The following is a 25,488-nucleotide window of genomic DNA, read 5'->3' as shown; positions in this document are numbered from 1 at the left end:
TAGAATTACAACGTAGAACATGACAAAACACTTAATCCTTGGTATAAGCGTATCCATTTAGCACGATATTATGTTGAAAGATGTTTTAGCTATTAACTCGAAACTATAAGGGGTTATTATTAATCAAGTCTGTTTTATATTCGACTGTGACTGTCGATACATAAGAATTCGATACATAACACATTCCCTATTTCGTTTTTTTAAATGAATAGTAACAACGCTGTTAGGGGTAGAGGGGTGCTAGCCTCTCTTTTACAAAACTTCTTGAATAATTGACATTTGATGTCATTTGTCATCTTAGAACATAGTTTTTTACCCCGAAAAACGATTTCCAAGGTGAAATTTAAAATTTTCAAAATTTTTATTTCAGTCATTTCTAGTGGTGGTTTTAATGGGGTTGCAACCATCCTCAGTTAATTCTTAATGTCGGATTCAAGATCAGCAACCCGGAAACCATTTCCAAGATGACGAAAGACGATAACGGAGGTTAAATTTCGAAATAAAAAGATGTTTTTATCTCTCTCGCTTCTACTGGTGGTTTTAATAGGGTGGCAACCATTCTCAGTTGCTTTTTGGCCCTGAATTTGTGATCATTGACTAAAAAAATTCTTCGAAAAACGATTTCCGAGGTGAAATTAATACCAAATAACTCAAAAAGAATCATAATTCTAAGTGATTTGATTGAATATTTACATAATGGTTAATTTTAAACACCCAGTTTAGCGTGAAAAGGTAAAACAGACCTACGTTCTTATTACGTGCAAAAGTATGTCAAATAATAAAATGATTTTTTTTATGACTCTAATATAAAAAGACAAAAAAATCAATAAATTCTCTAGAAAATTTTCGATTTAGTTTACTATGCCCAGTAAACTTTGTCTAAAATATTATTCATCTTCTTATAGGGAGGTGGGACACAGTGGAACACGGAGCACAATGGAGCCCGAAAACTTCGTTCGAATTTAATACCCATATAAGACGTGTGCCTTTGAAACTAACATTTTTCGGATGAAGCATTTTCTTCGATTAAACTTATTTCTCGAGTTTCACGTATATGTCAAGTTACATGATGAGCTGAGATAGTTTGGAAACTTTTTAAGTTAACCAGACTTAAAAATTTTGTGAAAATTGTTTTGAAATTTTCTTGTAATAAGGTACAAATATCACGGTTGTTTCATTGTGTCCCGTGTTCTATTATGTCCCGCCTTCCTCTACACGAAAATTTGGTATGATAAGTACTCTTCCATAGGAAAAATCGTAAAATAGATTAAAGTTTGAATTTCTGACCTATCGGAAAGCTTTCATTTCCCTTACATCTTTTATTCTAGGCAGATAATTAACAAAAGAATTGGATTTAAAAATTGTAAAGGAACTTTCTTACTACAATTTTTTTAGAAAGGAATTTGAAACAAAATTTGAAATTTATGAATATTTGGTACCTTTATTCACTAAATATTTTTAATTTATAAAATTAATTACACGAACTTTGACAAAAGAAAAATGATATATGTAATTATTTAGGCACTAATCACTTTGAAAAACAAACTTTAAAAAAAAAGGAGAAAAACGTTTATCTACTTACATTAAGTCTGATTTCATCAACTTTCGATAATTTTTATGATTGATGTTAACTTTCCTACAAGACAATGATATTTTGGATAGTAAAGGAAGTCAAAAATTGAATAAGAAAATTAAACCCTTTGAACAAAAAGAAAATTATAACGTTACACTTTTAAAAAAATATCCATATTATCCAAAAAAAAAAAAAGAAAGGAAAAGACAAAGATGATAAAATCAGTTCACTTAAACCTTAAAATGCCGTTTTTGTTTTGTAATATGATGTCATTTTTTGTTTATTGCAAAACTAATATGTAAAGAAATATTGTAAAATTAATATAAATTTGCACATAAAAGTTTTTAATTGATCATTAAGATATAATTAATATAAATATATTTTATTATACAGGATGTATTCGTATATGACGTCGGGAGATACAAATATCAAGCGCCTCTTTTGAAAGGTTCAAAAATATTTCAAAAGTTCTATTTGATTTCTCCAACTTTTTAGCTATCCTTCTTTCACCATTTCATATGCAGGAACAAGTTCCTCAAATTCAAGGTCTGATTCGAAAAAAGGCGTTACGTTCTTTTCAACCCCATAAACGAATACACACTGTATGTAATCGAAATTAAATCTACAAAAAATATTCATAACAAATTTAGTACAACTTACAAAAAAATTGCACTTAATAATTTTTCTTTACTCATTCAAATATATATAATTCATGGGCACCGTCTCTTTATGGATATTGGAGAGAAGTCCCTCGCCGCGCCTGTGATTGTATGGAATTTTTTATAATTTTCATTGTTCAGATTTTGTATGAATTTTTGAATTATGAATTAACAATGGTAATTTTTAAAAGCCATTTTCTCAAGTCTTTGGTTTTTACAGACGAATTATTAAAAAAAAATTTATAATGCGATATGTCGACTTGTTAAAATTCATAGACTTTCGAAAAATGAAAAGACTTCGACTTTTGATGCTTGCAAAATAAGGCTAATTTGAAATTAAACATAATTGCCATAGTTCAAGGCTTGGGCAGACACTGGTAAGTGTATGACGTAGGTGTATCGTTTCTTACCTGAGGAAAATGGAAGCAAGAAAATTGATTCAAAATGAGATTGTCTTTAGGGTGCAAAAGATACTATTCTTGAAAGATTTAATTAAAAGTAATCGACATCATTTTGATTGTTAATAGGCTAAATAATATTCCAAAAATGGATTTAACTTTGTAAAAAATAAAAAAAAAACTTATTGGGGATTATTGTAGCTGTGACCCCATTATTGTTAAACAAAATGTGAAAGGGAAACAAAATTTGGCACGGTAATACCCTATCACAGAGTATGTGACCAAGTAACGGCAGTTCATTTTTATCCTCAAAATTTGTTTGCCCTCATCCAAAAAAGGCAGTGTTATGATTTTTATGTTTTATTCATTACAAAATCTTTACAATTCTTGAAACGGAAGTTTTCTATGGATACAAAATATATTGGAAATTATCTAGAAAAGATTTTTTTAAATCATTTTGTTCTTACGAAAAAAATAAGATATCACCAAGATACAATCATAATTAATATATTTATATACACCAATTTACGCACCATAAAAATGCAGATTTCTGGCAGTAAAATTGTTTTAAAATCGAGGGGGAAAGATTCAAAAATAATTTTGAAGGGAAAATTATATGTATATAAAATTCACAATCGAAAATAACCATTTAGATATTTTTAGAATTCATTTCGATGGTAAATAAACAGCTTAAACTCTCATCTTCTGTCAAAAAAGTAGTGAAAGTTTGTAATTTGAAAAATAATCAAAGCTTTCTTCATTATGTTTTCGTTTCCGACGAACAAGCGGTCAAGAAAAAATACTATGTGTACAAAAGTGGTCATGCAATTGTGGTCAAATTTAAGATTAAAATTGCAACAAGCAGTATAATTCGTTTAGCTACCGTGTTCACCAAATTTTGGTCTGTCTTAGAAAGTTTTTTTGGACTATATTAGAAAGTTTTCAATACAGGGTGCGTCATCTTTTATGTTGGAATCACTTTGAAATTTGTCAAGCGATTGAGTTTATTAGACATGTTTTGGAAACATTACTTCAGTAAAATTGTGACCATGGATCGCTTAAAAAATACGCTTGCGTAATTCTGTGAGGTTTATTTTAAATGATTGTATAAAAATTTTCAATACTTTTCTGGCAGCAGTATTTTTGGCAGTGTTTATTCACTGTCGAAAAAAATATCGATTCTTTTTAACTTCTCGCAAACAGTCTGAAAACCAACTTTTGCTTTTATCATATGCTTGATTCTGGCAACAACTTTAAGACCAGTATCAGTCAATAATAATATTTTGAGCTAACGACTTTGCACTCAGATTAATTTTGTGTAATGTTTTAATAAAACGTCATTTGGTTTCACTTATGAAAAAAAAGGAAAGATGAATCAAGACAGAGGTTTACTTTTTAGACAAACATATGGAGAGAACTATCACTTTTCTCAGTCTTTGCTCTCGTAAATCAATCAGAAAACAACATCCGTCTTGAGTCTCCATTTCTTGTTAATTGAGCTAACGACGATAAAAATTCCCCCAAATCATTTTCAAATATCATTCAGAAAAAATTAAGAAATCGGGAAAACTTTGTATTTTTTTGTTAGTTTTGTTTTATAAAAGATGTTCCAATAAGAACGTTTTGAATTGCGTATCATTTGTAGTGTCATAATTTGACATTTAAAATAAAATGGCCGTTCTTTAATAGACAGCTAGACAAGTAAAATTGAGCGCTAGAAGCAACAAATGAGATGAAGCCGGAAGGTCGTGGGCAACGAAGAGCGTTTGTTTATTGGATTTTGGAACAACAATGGAAAGTTGATTTTTCAACGAAAATCAACTTTAGTGACGAGGCCCATTTTCATCTTGATGGCTTCGTTATCTAACTTTTTTGTGCCAAAATTTCAAGAGCATGTTGTTCCAATAGGACGATGCAACTTGCCATAAAGTCAGAGACACTTTATGTGTATGTTCAATTTTATGTGAACAAACCCACAACGAAGCCTTAAAAAACAAAATTCAATGCTGTATCACTGTCCTTCACTGCAACAATCCTTGAAAATTGCACTTCATTATTTAATAAATGTTTCGAACTCATGCCACAAATATATTTTATTTAAAATTCAAAACTGGCGTTCTTATTGGAACACCTTATACAATTCAAAAGAGGAAAAGTATGCAACAACTTTGCATATTGGAAATATCGTGTAATGACTTAGCTTAATTTTTCGCATCAATTATTTCTTGACTATTCTCCTCAACACTATTATTTACTTCACTTTTCTTATTACTAAAATCCCCACTAATTTCTTCCCCCTCTTGTTGTGGTACCGCCACGTCTTTTAAATCATTAACGATGGCGTTATTTGTATCGTTAAGAGTAGTAGACGTATCTTCAACATTATTTTGTGTGTCTTGTAATTTCTCCGTTACAGCATCAGAATTTTGTAGTGGCTCTTCTTTCATTTCAATCGAATAATTTTCAACGGGTACTTCAGATTCCTCTTCTAGATTTGATTGATTGTGATGATCAAACATTAAAATATTACTACCACGATTATTGGAATGTTTCGCGCTCGAACGTACCGCTTTTGTTGGACCGTAAGTAGTGTAACAACTCCTGTAACCAAAATTTTAATGTGTGATTTTACAAAAAAATAAAAGTTTTATTCAAAATTACTTTGATTTTTTATCGATTTTTTATCTAAATTTACTTTAAATCACACAATTTAATGAATTTTGTGTTACAGGAGTGTAGTTAAGCCGAATTAAAATCAAGGAATTGAATTAATTGGTGGTGGAGTTTTATTTTTTTTAAATGAAAATAAAATAGTTTGTTTGCCACTGATTTTCAATATAAATATATTTGATATACTTCTTTTTTTTTTGGTTCTAAAATACACTCGTGTAAACAAAATTGATTTTAATACGTGTGTTATTATTTTGTAAATTAGTGATTCAAAAAGGCTTACAGACAGAATCAAATAAAAATTTCCGCAATTTAATAATTTTTTTTGTCACAAAAATAAAACAAACTGGTTTGATTAACTCCTTTCAGAACAGTAGCACATAGAGCTTATTTTATGACTTATTTTAAAAGGGTTTTTATCACTTCAGTAAAGTCGATGAACAAAAAATCCGCAATTCGGGTGGCTTCGTTATACTTCGGCTATCTCCGTAAATACACTGTGTTTTTAATAACAGATGATAGATAAATAAAATGTGATAAGTAATTATTTTTATAATCTTATATATTTAAACGAGCAATTCTTCTGGTGTAACATATACGTATATCGTAAATAACGACCGGTACATTCAAATTGATATTTGTGTGGAGACATTTTAAACGGTTCTTATATTAGTGATAAAATTTGTATTTTTTTAACTAAAAAAATACCGAGCAAAGCTCGGTCTTCCAGTTACTATATTTTATAAGTGACATTATCTATCCAGAACTTTTAAGAAGTAAGTAAATTTAATATACTATTCTTTCATATGAATCAATGTATTTTCACACGAGACAAAGTTATCTCTAAACACAAGAGTATAATGATTGTGGTACGAAAAACGACTAATCTGAAGAGAAAATACAACCAAAAATGATTCAAAGTCCAAAACGGTTACAGCGACGAATATACAAGGTCCTCGAACATATATAACAACATCGAATAAAATGACATATCGGTTATAACGACCAACCATAATTAGAATTAGTCATCTATAACGACCAACATATACTATTTATTATTAACTCAATTTGAAACTTTTTTACTTTATTTTCAATCTTATCAATAGAGAGACCTAAATTACAGTGTAAAGTGGGATATATAACGGCAGGGCTTCAATCCTTTGGGGTGAAAATGTTTTTGACACTAATTCATATTTTATTGTTGTAAAGAAAAACTTTACGAATTTCTATCTTCAATTTAATTAAAATTAGCAGTTCATTATAGTACACAGTTGAAAAAAATGGAGAGACCTTTTACAGGATCCCTGTAAAAAGTCCACCTTCATAACTAGGGATCCCTGATGACCCCCGCTTTTAAGACCTGTATGGAGAAAGATGAAAACTTCATACATGTTATTTGCACCTGCAGAAACCTGCAGGGCGTCATTCTGAGAACATATGAATTCAAAACCTAAGATCCATCAATACTTCGGATAATAGGTTGAGAGAAAGCCACTTAATCTAGGTGGTAGAAACTTATTTGCGGTATTCCTCTTATGTATTATTATTGAAACCTTGATCTCATCTAGTATGGGAAAAAAATTGCTGTCACCTTGACTTAACTTTGCGTATTGTGCCTTTAAAAAAAATAAAATCACGCAACAAACAAGAACTTTTTATTATTTATTTGAAGTCAATTCATTTTCTGTGCCATTGTTATTTAAATCGATGTTATATACTTCAATACACCGTCTGCAAGCCATTTTAAAAATTAATAATAAAAACTACAGTATCAACAATGGCCTAACAATAAAGTATGTGTCGTAAATTGCTTTTAAATCTTGATCATCATGATATATTATTGTTAAGCCACCAATCGTTCTACTTAAAAATTAAATTAAACAGGTGTCATAAATTTAATAAAATTAATAGACAATGAGACAGAGAGGGTGCTTTGTTAAATGGTTAATACATACTTAAAACTTCGTGAGTGTTTTCCTTTCGGCGAGTCTACCAAACTTCTCTCTACGACTTTTTTCGAAAGTGTAGCGTTTTCAAATGAGCTATTAATGCTAAGTGATCATAGTGCCCGATAAATTCCATGCCGTGCTTTTTCAGACCAATAGCTTAAATAAGCCGTTATCATGCTCATTAGAAAACATAGCACTTTCGAAAAAAAATTGTAGAGAGAAGTTTGGTAGATTTGCCAAAAGTATGCCACTCACGAAGTTTCAAGAATGTATTAATCATTTAACAAAGCACCCTTTCTGTTCCACGGTCTAGTCTATAATATAATTACAACGTTCAAAAATATTTTGTTGATAAAATAATTTGGATAAATGATTTTCCACAAGTGTTAATAAAAATTAAAAAAAGGGGGTAAAACTAAAAAAAATTTATTTATATTATAAACAAAAAGAAATCACTTTTTGAACGTTTATTCACTAACTAAATTTAGTCTAAGAGACGGTTTAAGGTCGATCTTCACCCATTCGATAATCAGATGAAATATATTTTTTATGAAATTTTATTGATTTTTAAACACTCCTATCATAGTTTTTCTATCAAAAAGTGTTCATGGATATTTTTAATTAAATAAATTTTAATCAATTTTTTCAATGATCGGTTTTTTCAGGCAAGCCTATACCATTATTTTTGTAATTAAATAAAAATTTCATAAAAAATATGTTTCATCTGGTTATCAGATAGGTGAAGATCGACCTTATACCGTCTCTTCGACCATAATTAAATTGCAAACATAATTAATTCAATTAAAATTAGTACAAAAATTAATCGTCGATTCAAATTTCAAACTTACGAGATCCATCAATAATTCGAATTCAAAGATTTCGTCCACAAAATAAAAAAAAATAAAAATTTAAGATCCGGTGTAAAAAAAAATAAAAATTTAAGATCCGGTATCGCTAATTGAAATTTAATTAGATCAGTGCGCGTCGTCGCAAAATTGACGTTACGATTTGAATTCTTTCTAGAAGTTTTTTTATCTTAATATTTTGTAAAGAAGATTTGGGCTATTATGTGAAAGGTTCTGAAATTCTAAGTGAAGAAGATTCATCTTCCAACTAAAGAAACGATTCTTAGTGAAATCGAGGTTATTAAAACTAAACTTGAATGCGAATATTATGGGAAATATTATGACAAAATGTGGCCAAACTCGAGCAAATTTTTCAACTTAACTAAAATAAAATCTCGAATTATCGCTTAAATTAAAAAAGATTCAAATCATAACGTTCAAATTTTCATCACCAGTTTAAGATAAATTTTTGTAAAAGAAATAGTACATGATTTATGTTTTCCATCCGAATTTCTTAACAATTTCAGTTAAATAATTTTTAAATTACCGAACTAGGCTGATTGGGTAATAAATTACTCAAGAATTGTAAAAATTCCGACTTTTTTATCTCGATTTGAATCACGAAAAAACAAACTATAAAATAAAAAATTCTTGAATTCCAGAGTCGAGGAGGTTAAGAGAATTAAAAAAATTCAAGATTCGAATTAATAGATTCTTTTGATCGTTTTCGAACTGAAAATGACTTCATTTAACTTTTTTAATCAAATATAAGGGCTGATGCCAAAACATAAAGAGTCAGTTCTGGCAAGCGCTTTATTTTTTTAAGCTGTTCACCCTCTCTTTTCTCTTCCCTTTTCACCTAGGGCAGTTGAATTTAAATACTGTTCTCTTTTTTTTGTTGTTAAAAATACCAATACATAATTTACATACATAAAAAATTGCAGCCCACAATAAGTAGAAAATAATTCGAATTATCGGAGGACTTAAAAATATATTTCTAAGGTTTTTTCTATTTGTAAACCAATGAAAAATTTAATGCCGTAGTAATTTGTACTATTAATTGGAGTGGAAAAAAAAACAAAGTGATCGAAAATTTAATGCCCACTTTTTTATATACAAGAAGTTCCAAAATACTCAAATTTTTTGTATCGGAAATTTGTAATTAAAAAATTTTGCTCAACGATAAAGCATAGACCGCTGAAAATTCAATGAAAGATCTGAAGAATTCACTACAAACCGTCTACAAAAAATGTTTCGTAGACTGGAAAAAAACGATGGTATAAATATACAGGGTGCGTCATCTTTTACGTCGATATATAAACATATAATACTTTACTTTATCATTGGTCAAGCGATGGAGTTGACTAGACATGTTTTTGAATTGCCAATTCAGTACAATTTAAACCATCAATCGCTAACACCGAAACAAGCCAAAAAAGTGAAGCGGTCAGAGAAAGCATTACCCAGAATTCAAAGGTGTGTGAGGTTGATTTTTGAAAGCAAATTTTGATGACCCGCGTGGCCCATTTCTCTCTGGCGGCGTTAATAAGCAAAATTGTTGCATTTGTGGACCGGAGAATCCACATGAGATCCATGAATCGCCATTGCATGTCCAAAAAGTGACTATTTGGGCCAAAACGCAGTCAAAGTTATTCAATATTTACATCCCAACAAAACGATGGCCCAACCGTTATTGAGTGAAAAGGTAGTTTTGTGTATTTTATCTAACAATTTCCGATATTTTTTAGCAAAAAAAATTCTTGATCACAACTTTTTAAACACACTGTACTAAAATTAAGAGAAGACATTAATCAAATTGTTTTTTTTTTCTTCATAATTTGATTACTACGACATTCGTACGTGAAACTCTATAAGATGTCCAATTAAAAATGTTACAAATAATTTTTTTTTAATTCTTGTCGTCAAAATTACAAATAAAACAAAATTCTGCCTTAGAATAATAAAATTTCGTAACATTTTTAAACAAAAAAAACATCCTTTATATATAATATATAAAATATTTAAAAACTAATAACGTTCTCTGAAATATACTGACGAGACATCAAACTCCGCATATCCTAAACGTCTTGTATGTTTATAAACTTCATTGCTGGATGCAGTTAAAGGCAGTGATTGTTCCATTGGATCGGCCATATTTAGCGCTAATTTCAAATATTTTTGCATATGTTTTAATGGGAAATTCTTTGTGTATGGATCGTTGATGATGTGATTACAATTCTCGACAATTTCCGGTGATGCCAGTCGGGTCGCTTTTAAAATTGTTCCCACATCACCTAATTCCAATCCGCAACGATCCGCTAATGCTAAGCCTTCGGCTAAACCAGCAATTGCAACACCACTCATTAAATTAAATATTAAGCTCATTTTACAAGCATTACCAACTTCTCCTGTAACAAATAAAAAAAAGTTCATGTTAATAAGATATTTGCTGTGTTCGCAAGCCCCTCCTACTTGATCTCCGAGACAGTTGCTGGCTTTGACTCCGCGTCATAGAAAATAAATTGTAATGCCAGTCTGCACGAACGTGGACGCGGGGTTGGAGTTTACAGGCCATATATTATGATTAATTATTACTGGGAGTAAAAATTTCCTACTAGTGACAATTTTAGTAGTAGTGATTAGATAACCAAACGTGGATGTTTTTTCTTATCAGCGACCGATAAAAAAGAGCGTACGCTTTTATATATAATTAAATATCGCGAATTTGGCAACTAACGTACGCAAAATCTTTTGACATGAAACGTAATTTCGGTGAGAAATATTGAATACTTTTCTCGCCACAACTTGTGGAGTGACGAGCTCTCAGGAAATGTTCCACATATTCACCTACGTCATAGCAAATCTTTTTTTACCTTTCTTATTCTTAGAATGCGTTCAGAAACCAAAATCGTACATTGAATACTTACTTAAATGATAGGAATGTCTGCCAATAATTCGAAAACAGCTCTGACAATCTTGAAAGAGGGATGTATCACCAGCAGTCAATATAATCAATGTGCCATTTTTTGCTTGATCTCGATTACCTAAAAGTTGAGCTTCTAAATAACGACCTCCACCAGCTGTTATCGCATCAGCAATATCTTGACTAGTTTCATTATCAATTCCAGTCATCTCCACGTAACCCTTATTTGCTAAACTTGCTTTTAAAACACCACAATTACCAAATACAATCTGAAATTTGAAATAGCATCTGATAACATTTTTCTTCTTAATTTTGAATGCATTGTTTTTATTTTTAAGAGAAAACTTACATTTTTAGCTGCAGTAGGATCTGAAACACAACTAAATGTGACGTCAGCATGTTGTACTACATCCTGAGGTGTTTGAAGCGTTTTAACTCCTAGTTCTTCCAACGGTTTAAGCTGAAATTTAAAAAATAATTTAGAATCTTATGCATTTGTTTGTAGAACAAAATTGAAATAGGTTCATATTGCTTTAAATTTTTTATGTGGTAGATCCAGATATATAAACCTATGTCTGTGGCATCGGACATTCGGTTCTTCGAGGATCGAAAAAGAAACCATTTTTGCTAATATTATTCAATTATCTTGTTTTTTAAACATCGTCCGAAACGGATATTCATGAATTTTCTCGAAAGAAATATCCTAGATTATAAAAATCTTCAGAGAGGACAAAAGTCTCTCAAATTTCTGATTTAGTTACTAGATTGGCCAAATTGATCATATTTTAATATTCCTTAAACCGAAATAATTATTTAAATGGGCGTATTGTTTTAAGACTTCCAGGGCTTTTATTCTAAATCGTAAAAAATAAATTACAGAATCATTTGGACTGTTTTTACATAAATAGAAAACTGCAGCTGGTGATTCAAAACCGCAATCGGGAACACTTCAGCGTCCATGGCGCCTAAATGGCCGAGCGGTCTAAGGCGTGTGTCTTTGACTGTTTGTCCATTTAGGCTTAGGTTATGATTAATGAGGGCGGTAGAATTGATCACATTGTCGTCGCTTGGATAAGAACGAAGTAACCGACTCCACCCACATCAATATGTAATTGTAAATATGTTTGTAATTAAAATAAATAAAGGTTAACATAATGATGTGGGTGACCTCTGTTATAGGCAAATATGTCAGAGAAACGGAGGTTAAACCCCATTATTATTATTATTACATAAATAGAAAATTTTCGTCTTTTGTAATTAAGAAACCGTACTATGAAAGTAAAACAGGAAACCGTACTATGAAAGTAAAACAGAAGTTCATTGATCGAATATGTCCCCCTATTTAAAACTTTCGTTACTATTTTAGTTCACATTTTGTGCTAACAGATGGCATTTTATTATAAATTCAATGTTGTTAACAAGCATTGTGAACAATAAACATTTATAAGAAAAAATGGCTGAATTAAATCAATTTTTTTTCCTAAAATATTTTCATTATTAAAATATAAACAAGTATTTTATACCAGATAATATTTATTAATTATTATTATCTGTTATAGAAACAATATGAATTTTTTTTTAAAGCAACACATATGGATTTACATAAATAAAATAAATAAATAATTGAGATACTTGTAATAAAGTCAGCCATATTGAGAATGCTATTAATCATAAAATTGTTTATTTGATTATATTTAAATAGATAGATATTTTTTATTATTTAATGCCTTTATAATGCTTTCATTATATTTCATGTATATACTTTATCTTGAAATATTTAATCAGAAAAAAAAATTTACGAGCTTTCACAATATCGCTTATTTTTTTTGTTGCTAAGATTGATGTTAGGTACAAAAAAGCTTTGTGATTGTTTCTGGAAAATTTGTTATATTCTTACTTCAAAGAGTCAAAAGGTGAAGAAATAGTTCAAGCTAGGACAGGAAATTTTGAAGAAAATTAAACCCCCAAGCTAAGGGTTTTGTAAGAGCTTAGTAAACATAGAAGTATTAACTCATCAGCACTTCCGTTATGAGCATTTTGCTCACGCCAGATTTAAAACGAAAATAACTTTAAATGACATATGTGGTTGAAACTTATTCTATCATCATATATTGTGAATTTTTCACTTTAAAATTTATTTTAATTTGTTTTTCTAGCCCTTCAGTAATGGAGAGAATTTCTCTTATCACCTGAGTAAAGGCGTAAGAAAAAGAATATTTCCTTCGAAAATTTATGGTCCTATTCGTGTAATTTTGGTAGTTCACGAATATCCGACTCTTTACGTTATAACTCGTTGAAATTTGTCAAAAATAACGTCATTCATTCATTTGTGTAATAATTTAAGTGATAATGTAACGGTAGTACTGACGGATTCAGTACTCCCGTTCACTTCAATCTGGCATTTCTTTCCGTCACGGTCCTAAGAGAACACCAAACTCATGAAGGGTTGATTTCTTCCAACCCCATGTGAGATAGATGTCTTCTGAGTTTGTCTATGTCCGGAGATTCGCAAAACAAATATCTCTAGAAATTAATTGCTAAGAAGCTATGTGTTGACTCCTTAGCCGATATATAATAAATTGCATGTTTGTTGAGAGCATTATTAATGAGTAAAACCATGTTAACACATACATACATGGTTCAATGTCTTACATGGTTAAATTAATGTAATATAATATTTTGGTATACTATTAATAATGTTTCTACAACTTGAATGTTAGACAACAAGACCCCCTCAAAGAGAGTCAGTCAAATCCTTTTACATTCTCTTAAATTAATATTTCAATGTTCAGTCAGATACAATACAACCCTTCTACAGTTCTCTATAAACTTAAATAATTGAAGTTTAGTATTTTAGAGTTCAAATCAATAAAATACTGTAATATCTTGGATTCTTGTTTAAAAGTATGCGATAATATAATAATACAGTTATTATTTATTTGCATTTCAAGCTATTTAACTTAATATCGGGAACTTTGAGTTGATTTATTAAAATAGTATAACAGTATCAAGGGTCACAAGTTAACTACTATTTTATTTAAATTGTAAAAAAAATGAGAAATTAAGAGGTTATGTTTATGAACAGATGGTCATTGAATTTGACAATTAAATTTTAGTCAACTGAGTTTTAAAAAATGATTTTTAATTATTGTTAATTTAATTTATTATCAATTTTTTTTATATCATGCTAATTTTACTGAAATGTTTCCCGTCTCGATACTGCTATTCGTTGTGTGCGTAGTCATGGTAGGGATAATAAAATCGATGCCAGCGCTTTAAGTGAAAAATTTTGGAGATAAAGTGGGCTGTTATGACTAATTTGCAATTATTTACATGTTAATGATATAGAAACTGTCAAATTAAAATGATTGAAAAACACTAATTAATTAAACTTAATGCATTAAAAATTGTGAAAATAAGAAATCAAATTGTACAAATATTATTTTTCAAATGTTAATTATCGTAATTATTTATTTAAATTTGTGAAACAAGAATATTAAATTTTAAATGTAAGTTTTCAATGCAATCCACACAATTATATATGCATCCATTAATTCTATAATTAAAGTAGTGTATCGTTGTCATGGAAACGAAATTCACGCTCGGAGCGAATACTAACTCATAGAAAAATAGGGAAAATTTACTACTATAAATACAGGGTGTTTAAAATTTTCAATGATTTCGTGAAAAGTTTTCGTTTATATTGAACACGGATGTCATATGAGAGTTTTACAGCACATTTTTTAATCAGTTAATTGATTTTTTTATGCAACAGCGTTATCAAAAAGATAATTAAAAACTATTTTGAAAATAAAATTCAACAATAAAAACGTGATCAATATTTTTTATTTGCTAGAATATATTAATTTTTTATATTCAATAAATGTAGCTTTGCGCATGTCCATTGGTTACTCAATAATAAAAATTGTGAATATAATAAAATAACATCAAAAAAAGAGGAACACCCACACTATAGAGTTTCACTGTAATCGGAAGTTGGTGTAGGATTATTATTCCGTTATTTTTTAAAATTATTTTCATTGTAATTTAAGGTGATTCACTCAACAAGTCTCTTTATACTGACTTAAAAATTGCCAAAAATCGAGAAATTTTTTTAATCTCCAATTTCGATAAAACTCAGTATATAAGATAATTTTGACCCAAAAAGTTCAAAAATCGGGTGCATTTGATGACTGGTAGAATAGTTTTTGAGATACGGGCTAAAATCGATCCAAATATTGCGATTTTTCAGAAACTATGCATCCAATCATTAAATTAACCGGATTTTTAAACTTTTTGGATCAAAATTACCCTAGCCACCGAGTTTCATCAAATTCCAAAACAAAAATTTTTTTTGCGTTTTTCTCGATTTTTACAAAGGGGTACTCGTTAAAAAAGATTTCGATAAAACTCAGTATATAAGGTAATTTTAACCCAAAAAGTACAAAAATCGGGTGCATTTGATGACTGGCCTAATAGTTTTTGAGAAAACGGACTAAAAACGATCCAAATATTGCGATAACTTAGAAGCTCTGCATTCAATCATTAAATTTTTGACTGCAGTGCTGAGAAAGAACTACCTTAATAAACACTAAACTTTTATTGAACACATTTCAGCACGCAGACAGGCATTGAAAAAGGCGATTCACATCTAAAAAAAAATAAACAATTTGGCTCGTTTCCGTATTTAATATTGCGATAGCGAATCAGAAAAAAAACATTTGCAGTCTGTTTTGATACAGAGTACAGAATGTGAGTCAAGTAAGAGACATAGAGCTATTTTTAAAACAGCACTGAGGTGGAATTATAACCTTTGATAAAAAAAACACATCACCTTGATATTCAAGTAATGCTTTACAAAGTTGTAAGTGGCTGTTATAGTTAGTTCTCTAACTAAGTGCTCACTCAGTGTTCAGTTGTTATGTTCTATAATTACACAAAATAGCACTTATTTAGTAGTAACAACAGCACACAAGTACACACAAAATCACACACGTGTGTAATGTCTTTTAAAACAAAAATTTAATTATGATGTATATAAATAACATGATTCCTTTGGAGGACATTCGTAGGGGAAACCGTTCAATCATTATCAAAGTATCCAAAAAAAATTTTATAAAAAAATACTTTTTAATTTGTAAAAGCTTGAGGCGCTCAATTTAAAATATCAAAAACGAATCGGAACGCCTCATCTATTCCACATACCTAATTATTTTTCGATTCATTCTTGATATTAAGCGCCTCAAGCTTTTACGAATAGTCGGGTATGAGTGAATCATATATAAAATTATTTTCTACTCTTTAGTACAATAAAAGCTTATTCCTTAAAAAGTATTTTTTATAAAAATTTAAGACTAAAAAAATGTATATATATATATATATATATATGTATATCAAATTTGGTGGAAGCGACGGGAAAATCAGGACGCCACAACCTTGCCATGCAATGTCATCCAAACTAAATGTGCATGCTCAATCGGAAACCGGGAAGTAGATCAAATTTGACTTTCAAGATTTGATTACAGACAGATAACGGGGCAGGTGAAACTAAACCGGGAAAAAGGAGAAATTATCACAGACATTCAAAACTTTCTATACAGGGTATTTCAACAACTAACTCAATTATTTGTTTGCACTTGTTTTTTTATTAAATTTAAGGCTTGAACTATTCGAATCAAAATTAATAGCGTAGGTTAAAGTGAGATTAAATTCATTCATAATTCTAAGAATATTAAAATAAATTTTCTTCTCGTCAGTGTTTTCGATTTCCCTTGACATACCTTATCCATTAGTAAAAACACAGCAATGTTGTCGAAATATTCTAGACACATACGTGGGTGAGATTTATGTATAATTTCTTACCACAACTTATACACGTCCCTTGAGTCCCCTACACTCATAAACAGTGAAAAAACGCCTATTTCAAACTAATTTAAATAAATAACTTAATTATAAAGTAAAATAAACAATATTTACTTTTTTAATTTTACATCATTTCAATGTTTTCTGTTGTTTTGATGAATTTTTGAAAATAAGTAATTAATTAAATTATAATTAATCACACAAAAAAAAAAAGATTTTGATACAGGGTGTTCTGTTATTGACTGCAGAACGCCTCACTCTCGTAATAAGAAATTCCAAATTGCTAATGTATTGGATTTTTATAGTCCAATTAAATTTTATAGTTTTTTATTGTCTCTCCCATTGACATTGTGAATTGACATTATGAATGGTTCAACTTTTTGATATCTCCCATTTTGTTTTTGATTTGTACCATAGCCATATTTCGCAAATTAGGCCTCAGATCGAAATTTGGTAAAGAGCTTTTTCGTTCGTCTTGTTTAGCTTATTACGAGAGTGTGGCGTTCTGTAATCAATAATAGAACACTCTGTATAAAGTTTATACTTTATAAAGTTTGATTCACACTAATAGAAACTGGCAAAAAATTAAAATCGGTTATAACTACATTGAAGGGAACAACTATGATCCTTAAACTTGAAAGTATCTTCCAGGATCGAGTTAAACTGTCTCATTCTAACCTTTCGGTGTTCTAGCTGGTCTTTCCACCACGAGTAGTGTTTCAAAATTCACAAAAACATGTTTGTGTGAGTTTGTATTTTTAATTTAATTTTATTTAACAGTTTTTATTTACTTAACGATTTCGTTAGTGACGAAATGTTAGTAACAATAAAATTCGGTATTTGTGTAACCAAATATCTTGTAAGAAAAACAAAGGAAAAACAGCTGTGCTAACATTAGAAAATCCCCTTCGGGGACTAAAGACGAAGAATACATTTACATATTTTATGATATTAAAAACAATATTACGTAATATTATTAAAATAATGCAGTGCAGTCAGATTGTCTGTGTTATACGCCAACATTACAAACATTTTATTACAAATTTCGAAGAAAATCGATAATATTTTCGTGTAAAGCACATCATACAATACAACAACAAATGACCTTGTAACATTGTTACAACTGTATCATTCCACTATACTCCTCCATTCGATTGTAGCTGTAGGTCGTGATTGTACACTGAATAGTACACAGTTAGAACATTCTACGTGAGCTTTAAAGCTCCATGTACACGACTTGTGTGGCTTGAATGATAATGCAGTCATGATATCTATGAAGATGTTATCCATCCACGAAACTTTTATATTTTAACATTTACAACAAAAATTGATGACTAAAATATAAAAGGTATAATTAACTAACACAGATAATTATATTGCTGAAATAATTTGTATACAGCCTCTGTCTGGTCCTAGAAGAAAGTCAATTATAATATCTAGACAAGTGAAAACAAACAATTGACTGAGTTAATTGTTAAAATACCATGTATAGACAGTGTTGATGACCCAATCGTTTGATTTTTTTACGTCATGTAAATAAAGAAAGATATCCACTCTTAGATAGCCACACACATGTAACTGATATTCCCGTATAATCCATACTAAAAAATTTGCATCCTCGTGCGTAAACAGTGATGATGTTTACGAAAAAATGTTTTAAACAAAAGTTGTTCATTTTTAAACTTTTGTTCTATCTCTAACGGTTTACAAGATGGGTCCTACGGATGCAAGACCCAATTGACCTATGTTGCTCATTTACGAACTCAACCTTTCCTTTTACGTTCTTAACACGTTATAAACTTGATTTCAACTTGATATCTCTTTTCGTTTTTGAGATATCGTGTTGATAGACAGACGGACAGACAACCAAATAGGTGATTTTATGAACATCTGTACCAAAATTTTGTGAGTAGCATCAATATTTTCCAGCATTACAAACTTGGGACTAAACTTAGTATACTTTGTTAGTAAACTAAATATACCTTGTGTATATTTCTTTTTCGTTTGTACAATTAATTCCTTAATCAAACTTTGAAACTTAAATAAAATTAATAATTTAAAAAAAGATCTACATGGGACAAAAGTTTTCAAGAGGTTAAATACTATGCCTGGCTCTAGACCTTACAAAGACTAATTATTTTTATTTATAAAATTTAATTAAATTATTTGTGTTCAAACTTCATTAGCAGAAATTAAAACAAGGTTAATAAAAAATTCTTTTTGTTACAAATAAAAAAGAATAAGCTAACAACAGTATCGGCTTCCACACGGACAAAAAATAAACATTTGGCAAGCCAATCCCACTCAATGTGTATTCATTTTTATTGTTAAACATAATTAACCAATTTAATATTAATAATAATAAATATTGTAAAACCAAATAATTATTTTAAATATTTTTTTCAAAGAACACTATAATCACATTATTCTAGTTAATGAATATTTTTAATTAATTTTAATAATCATAGATTTTATATACCTTAAAACAGGGTGTTCCAGTTTATTTCTTGAAAATACTAAGATCCTATAATTAATTATTTATCAAAGTGGAAAATAAAACCCTAAAAAATCAACTACGACGCAATTTCAACATATTTTTCTTTTTGCTTTTAATTTTAATTAGAAGATTTTGAGCTTTTTCTCAACAATGTAGAATATTCAAGAATCAATCCATTAAACTTCAAATGAAATAGGGATTTCTCGAATATTAGAAAGATATAGAAGTTGATATTATGAAATGATAAGTACGCAGAGATGTTTAAGCAAGTTTCATTTTAGTAGGAACAAAAATTCTGAAACACTCTGTATTTTTAGTATTATTGAAATAATCTATTAAAATAATTACATAATCAAACATAAAAAAGAATAATTATTTCTTGTAAATTAAAAAAGGAAGATTTATTAATTATTTAGAAAGTTCGTTACGTCTGTAAAAATTTGTAACCCGGTAAAATTTCTCATTCATGTTAAGGAAAATGGAATTTTCTGAGCCGTTTTTGGTAATAATTTCATTTTTTGGGAGATAAAACCCTTAAAATTATTAGTTTCATGAAAAAATTAGTAAAGGATTTGCAGCTTTTAGTAGTATCTTGAAAGTTTGTCTCCGATTTTGATCAAAAATTATTTTCTCGTGTAATTTTGACCACAAAAACGACGACGAAAGGTTTCTGAGCTTAATCTATCGATACTTCAAAAACTTATCAATCGCAAAATCTACCAAATTTACGTGTGTATGGATTGTTTTGTTAAATCGGATCCGAAAACTTTTAGAAAACTTTCTCTAGATATGTTACTGAATAAAAGCTTTCCGTACAAGCGATATGTCGAAAATGACTATCTCAATCGTTGAATGAACCTAATTTTAATAATTTTGCATGAAAATTACCTTAAACAAGAAATTTTATCGTTTTCGGAAAAACAAAATTTTTTTGTGATTTTCTCAAATAATACCACCTTAAGAAAACCCTCTTTTGGCTCGTTTAATTTGAAAATCATTTTCTAGGGTAACTTAAATACCAAAAAATACAAAAATCAAATCTCGTTTAAGCAAAAAATTATTTTCATAATTTTTTTTTGAAGATGGCTGATAACAATTGAAAATGAATGTGTCCTTTTTCCCTTTAATTTCTATTTTGTGCAGCCATTACGTAACGATATTTTTCCATTGACGGAAAATTGTATGGGAATATCTTTAAAATACAGGTAAGGATTTCAAGTGTTCACTTTAAAATTAGCATTGCTGGTGCTCGCTCTAGCAACATAATATTAGAGCGAGACTGTTGTGCAGTAGCAGTAGTAAAACGTTATTACAGCTCGACGCTGAACGCTCATTCTCGTTCCAGTTGTATGTTGTCGTTATGGCGACCATTCACAATACGGAACAGATACAAAACAGTATGTATATATGATATTTTTAGATGTGACCTTGACTGAATGCACCACGTTATAATCCTTACTGCACACCGCCCACTCCTCAAAATCAACACAGTTTTTAAACTAATCCTTTTTAGTATGATCATTTATTTTGATTAAAAAACATAAATATTTGAGTTTTGTTCGCACATTCTAGCAAAAAGTAGTTGAACGGCGTATTATTCTCCTGGTCTTAATTCCACTGCAGTTAATCTGTGTTCTAGTGACTCCTAAATTTGGTTACTATTTCTGAGACGGAAATGTGAACAAAAATTTTAATGGTCAAGTCCACAAAAGCTTTAATTATATATTGAGTAAGAACAAAAGATGTTTTCCAATAAAAATTTCCTTAAGGAATAAGATCATTTCCTGAATTAAAACTATCCTATATTCTTTTCTTTTCTCTTGCTATCTACGTACAAAAAAAAACAATAAAAATAAAGTTCAAAAACTAAAACCCGACTACTAATAAATCACGTTTTGAAAAGTAGGACACACGAAAATGTTCTCATCTGAAATTGTTCTGCGGAACAATTATTAACCTTAGAGATCCCCCGACTCTCATGACATATATATTAATCTTATTAAAATATATGAAGTAGCCAATTAAAATATAGGAAGTAAGAACAGTTTTTATAGACGTTCTTATGTATAAAACAAAGAGAGATGCGCGCTGTATCGTATGTGTACAACTTCAAGTGATGTACAAGTGATAAGACTGACCGGCTGTGTTCATGTATACACAATACACATATAGAACTACAGATCAAATTATATGATTACTCTGGCATCACAAACAGTACATTCCCTCTTTGTCATATACATAAGAACGTCCATAAAAACTCTAATTACTTCATATATTTTAAATGACTAACGAGATGGTTGCCAAACTGTATTGTTTATTTTTTGGAACGTGATTTTATAGAAGTCGCGTTTTAGTTTTTGAACTTCAATTATTATCTTTTAGTTCATGACTTAATGTCCTCTAGAGGATGTCATATTCATTTTAATATGGTGTCCCATAGCCTGTCCACAGCGGAAAATAAAGGGGCTCTCAATTAAACCTCATTTTTCGAATTATGATAAGTCCTTTAGAAGTTATGACTATTTCCTTACACATACATATACATACTTGTCAAAACCATAGCCTTCACCGTAGTCGGGTAAAAAAAACAATAGTTCCGCCGGTGCATTTTAATGGAAAAGAAAAACAAAGAAACAAACACTTCCGAACTTAAATGTACAAAACTTTATACAAAATCGACCTACACCACCGTTGGCAGATATTGCCAAAGCATGTACTCGCCTTGTATTTACGACACCTTATCTCATCCCCTCACTTACAGTACCACCCACTTGCACTCCCATGGGTTGTGCTATAAGACTCTATTATGCCATGTAATAGAGTGAAGTGAATGTTTATGTTCTTGCATGTAATGTCAAGGATGTGTAAAGAAAAACTTCCTTCACCCAGAGGAGAAAATAGCATTACCCTTTTGATGTGTATAAGGTCATAATATAGTGAGTATTATTACGTTTAACTTCATTTAGATTCAATGTTATATATTATTATTATATATGTATTCAGATTCTATTATTAATTAATTGATTATAATACTTCATTTATTCAATTATTGATTGATTTTAATACCGGGGAATACGGAAATATGATGCTAAATATTGAAAGTTGCGCCAGTGACTACGCAACAAGTTTGTATGCAAGATTTGGGTAAAATATTTGGTAAAAAACTTCATTAAATAAGAAAAATTTAATTTGATAATGTTTATTGAGACACTGTATTTCGTAAGAGAAAGTTTTTGCAAGAATTTGAGATTAAACCGGTTTTAATAAGACCGATAGTTTCGGAGATACAGCTTTTGAAAGTTTGTTTACTTTTCAAAGCTACACGATTTTTGGCAAAATTTCATCTTGTAAACCGTTAGAGATAGAACAAAAGTTTAAATGCAAAAACTGTTCTTTATAAAAAATAAACAACTTTTGTTTGAAATATTTTTTCGTAAACATCACTGTTTACCCGTGATGGCGCAAATTAGGACAAAATTTTAGTGTCCATTTTTGCAACTTAACAAAATAGACAAAATTTGTAAATCTGTATCTCCGAAACTATCGGTCTTATAAAAACCGGATTGATTATTGTTGCAAATTTAACCTTCTTTAAAAATAACTACAGTTTTTGATGAAAAACCAGTCCTTCCGAATCAAAATCGGCAATTACTGACATAAGGTACAAAATTTCGAGGTTTTTCTAATTTTTCGGCATGATTCGGTCGTTTGGTGAGGCCGAAAACTTGAATTTAACATTGCCCTTACATTGCAAACAACATTACAAAAAACCAAAAATGCCTGATTTGTTGCGAGGTCCATTGTTTAATTTGACTGAATTACAAAGTAGCTGCAAGTGTATCAATTAAAATTCGAGATGTTTCGAACAAGATAAATGTACTTTCACCAAGAATAAAAACTTATCTCAAAGAATAATTGTATAGTATATAACCTTCCTACCTAAATTTTCTAGGTTACCCTATTTTTACTGACCTCACTAAGCTCACATGGATGGAACACTTGACTTGAAAAACAGACTACAATCCAACATTGTTCAAGTTCAAACGTACAATAAATATAAAAATCACGGCGAGGGGATGGGGGTTGAAAGATAAAAACACATTATTGGCAACAACAACTTTTCCCACAGTTACTCCCACCATCGATTAAACGAATATCAATGCAAAACAAATTTCCAACAATGGAACAAAAAAAAAGTTATATAATAACAATATTTTCAAAGCATAGAATATTGATCTAGAAAATTCTATTCGATGTTTGGAGAGTGGGGGAAAGGAGAGTAGGAGACAAATAGAAAATAGAATCAACAACAACCTGTTTTTGTTATATTATACAGTTAAAGTTCCACGTTGGTGGCAGCAATGTTTTTGTCGCATATTATTATTCCCTCGATTGACGATACATAATAGTCCATGACATGATATCAAAAAAAGGATTTACTGACTTGACTTCTGCCACCAATCATATTAAAACGATAAGAAAATAATTCTTGTAGCTCCAATGATCGTGATATGAGCGATTTTTCGCCGAGTTCTCGTAAATTGACAAAAAAAAAAATTTTTTTTACAGGTATTTCGATACCAAAAAAATCTCATGTAGTCAAATAATGTGCTATATTTAGCATTACAATACCACGCAACTACAAACATATATAATATACTGTGTGCAAGTGCTGCTTATAAATTTGATAATATAGATATCTCTCTTCAATCATCAATACTCAAACTATAGTGAGATTGTCTAAATATTTTAGATAGTTTTTTATCACACTCTCTAGATTTTTTGATATAGAAATATCCAATTGAAAAGGATAACTTATATGATTCATCATTTTTGAGCAAAGCGTCTACGGCAGATTTTTTCAGCCAACTTTGAACGATAAAATAATAATAAAAAGCCCGATAACCTAGGAATTTTTTGTGATTTTTGAAAACTTTGTAAATCAAAAAAAGTATTTATAAAGTTTTATTGAAAATTGGTTGCTGGTACTCGGTTTTTTTGTAGCCACTGCATGGACTAAACATTACGGGGGGTTAAGATGAATTTAACAGTAACAAAACGGTTCTCCTCGTATGTGGTACGTTGAGTGACATGAGCAAAGGAATCCGTAGTATGGAAAATGGGAGTGAACCGACCATATTATTGATTGAACAAACATATGGTTGTACAGTTCTATCCATCCTGCTACCAGATTCCATTCTGTTATACCATAAAAGCTGGATAACAAGAAGTTTATAGCTACATACATTATGTTCGATAGAGAACGTTGCACAGTGGAATCTGGTTGTTCGTTGGAATGAACTTGGTATTATACTGTGTGGGTTCATTCTATGCACACCATAGATAGCATTTTAGCATTTATAGTACACAATATAAGCACGTTGCTACAAATACTAGCCTGATAGTGTTTATTTTCTTTAGATATGACATGCCGTCCGTATTTACTCCGTTCACTAGTATGTACCACTAGGATGTGATTTCCTTGATTCCCTCACAAGATAAATATTTTATAATCTTCATTCATTGTGTATTTTAAATAGAAACAAGATATTATTCATAGTGAATTTCATACGGAAGCTGTATGTTTTTAAAAATGTAAAATTTTTTGTCTTTAAGGTGGTTCCATGAAAAAATGTACCATAAATGGCAAAAAAGATTACTCGTTTCGATGGTAAAAATATTTTAGTATGGTGCTAACACTTTAGTACTTTGAGCTTTCATTATCTTAAGTACCTAAATAATATTTTTACATCGTAAATGTTAAGTTTTCATTAAAATTTATTAAGTCTGTAAAAACGTTAAAATTCCAACTTTATTAGTGGTTTTTTTATTCTTATTAAGGATGTACGAGCAAGGCAATTTTAAATAAAAAGCTTGATTTTTTTTATATGAAGTTGGACTAAGTGTAAATTAATTCTGAAAATTTTAGGGGTGGTTGTCCGATTATTTAAATAGATAAATGACTTCAAAAGTAGGCATATAAACATTGGTTTTATGGTAAAACGATAGACGGATTATATGTTTTTACTTGAAGTTAAAATTGAAATAAATACGCGACTTCCTTTTGCATGCAGTGTCAGTCACATAAGGAATGACTCAGGCACATATTATA

The 25,488-nt window shown here is 29.8% G+C and overlaps 1 protein-coding gene across 2 annotated transcripts in view; it reads right to left on the bottom strand.

The window, feature by feature from the left end:
- Window positions 1–4,590: 4,590 nt before the first annotated feature.
- The window catches only part of LOC123299305 (putative oxidoreductase GLYR1 homolog), a 55,959-nt gene continuing 35,061 nt past the window's right edge, over window positions 4,591–25,488 (bottom strand). The window contains exons 8-11 of one of the 2 annotated variants that reach the window (XM_044881663.1): window positions 11,367–11,477; window positions 11,022–11,286; window positions 10,151–10,502; window positions 4,591–5,231 (exon numbers count right to left, since the gene is read on the bottom strand). In XM_044881663.1, coding sequence (XP_044737598.1) covers window positions 4,832–5,231; window positions 10,151–10,502; window positions 11,022–11,286; window positions 11,367–11,477 — 1,128 coding nt within the window. In that variant the 3' untranslated portion in view covers window positions 4,591–4,831. Of the gene's footprint in view, window positions 5,232–10,122; window positions 10,503–11,021; window positions 11,287–11,366; window positions 11,478–25,488 lie in introns of those variants that run through there. The other variant, XM_044881664.1, reaches the window with a different exon arrangement.

This window comes from Chrysoperla carnea, chromosome 4, assembly GCF_905475395.1.
Source record: "Chrysoperla carnea chromosome 4, inChrCarn1.1, whole genome shotgun sequence".
Taxonomy (NCBI): domain Eukaryota; kingdom Metazoa; phylum Arthropoda; class Insecta; order Neuroptera; family Chrysopidae; genus Chrysoperla; species Chrysoperla carnea.
The sequence above is the reverse complement of the archived record's forward strand: the minus strand, read 5'-3'. Positions and strand labels throughout refer to the sequence as shown.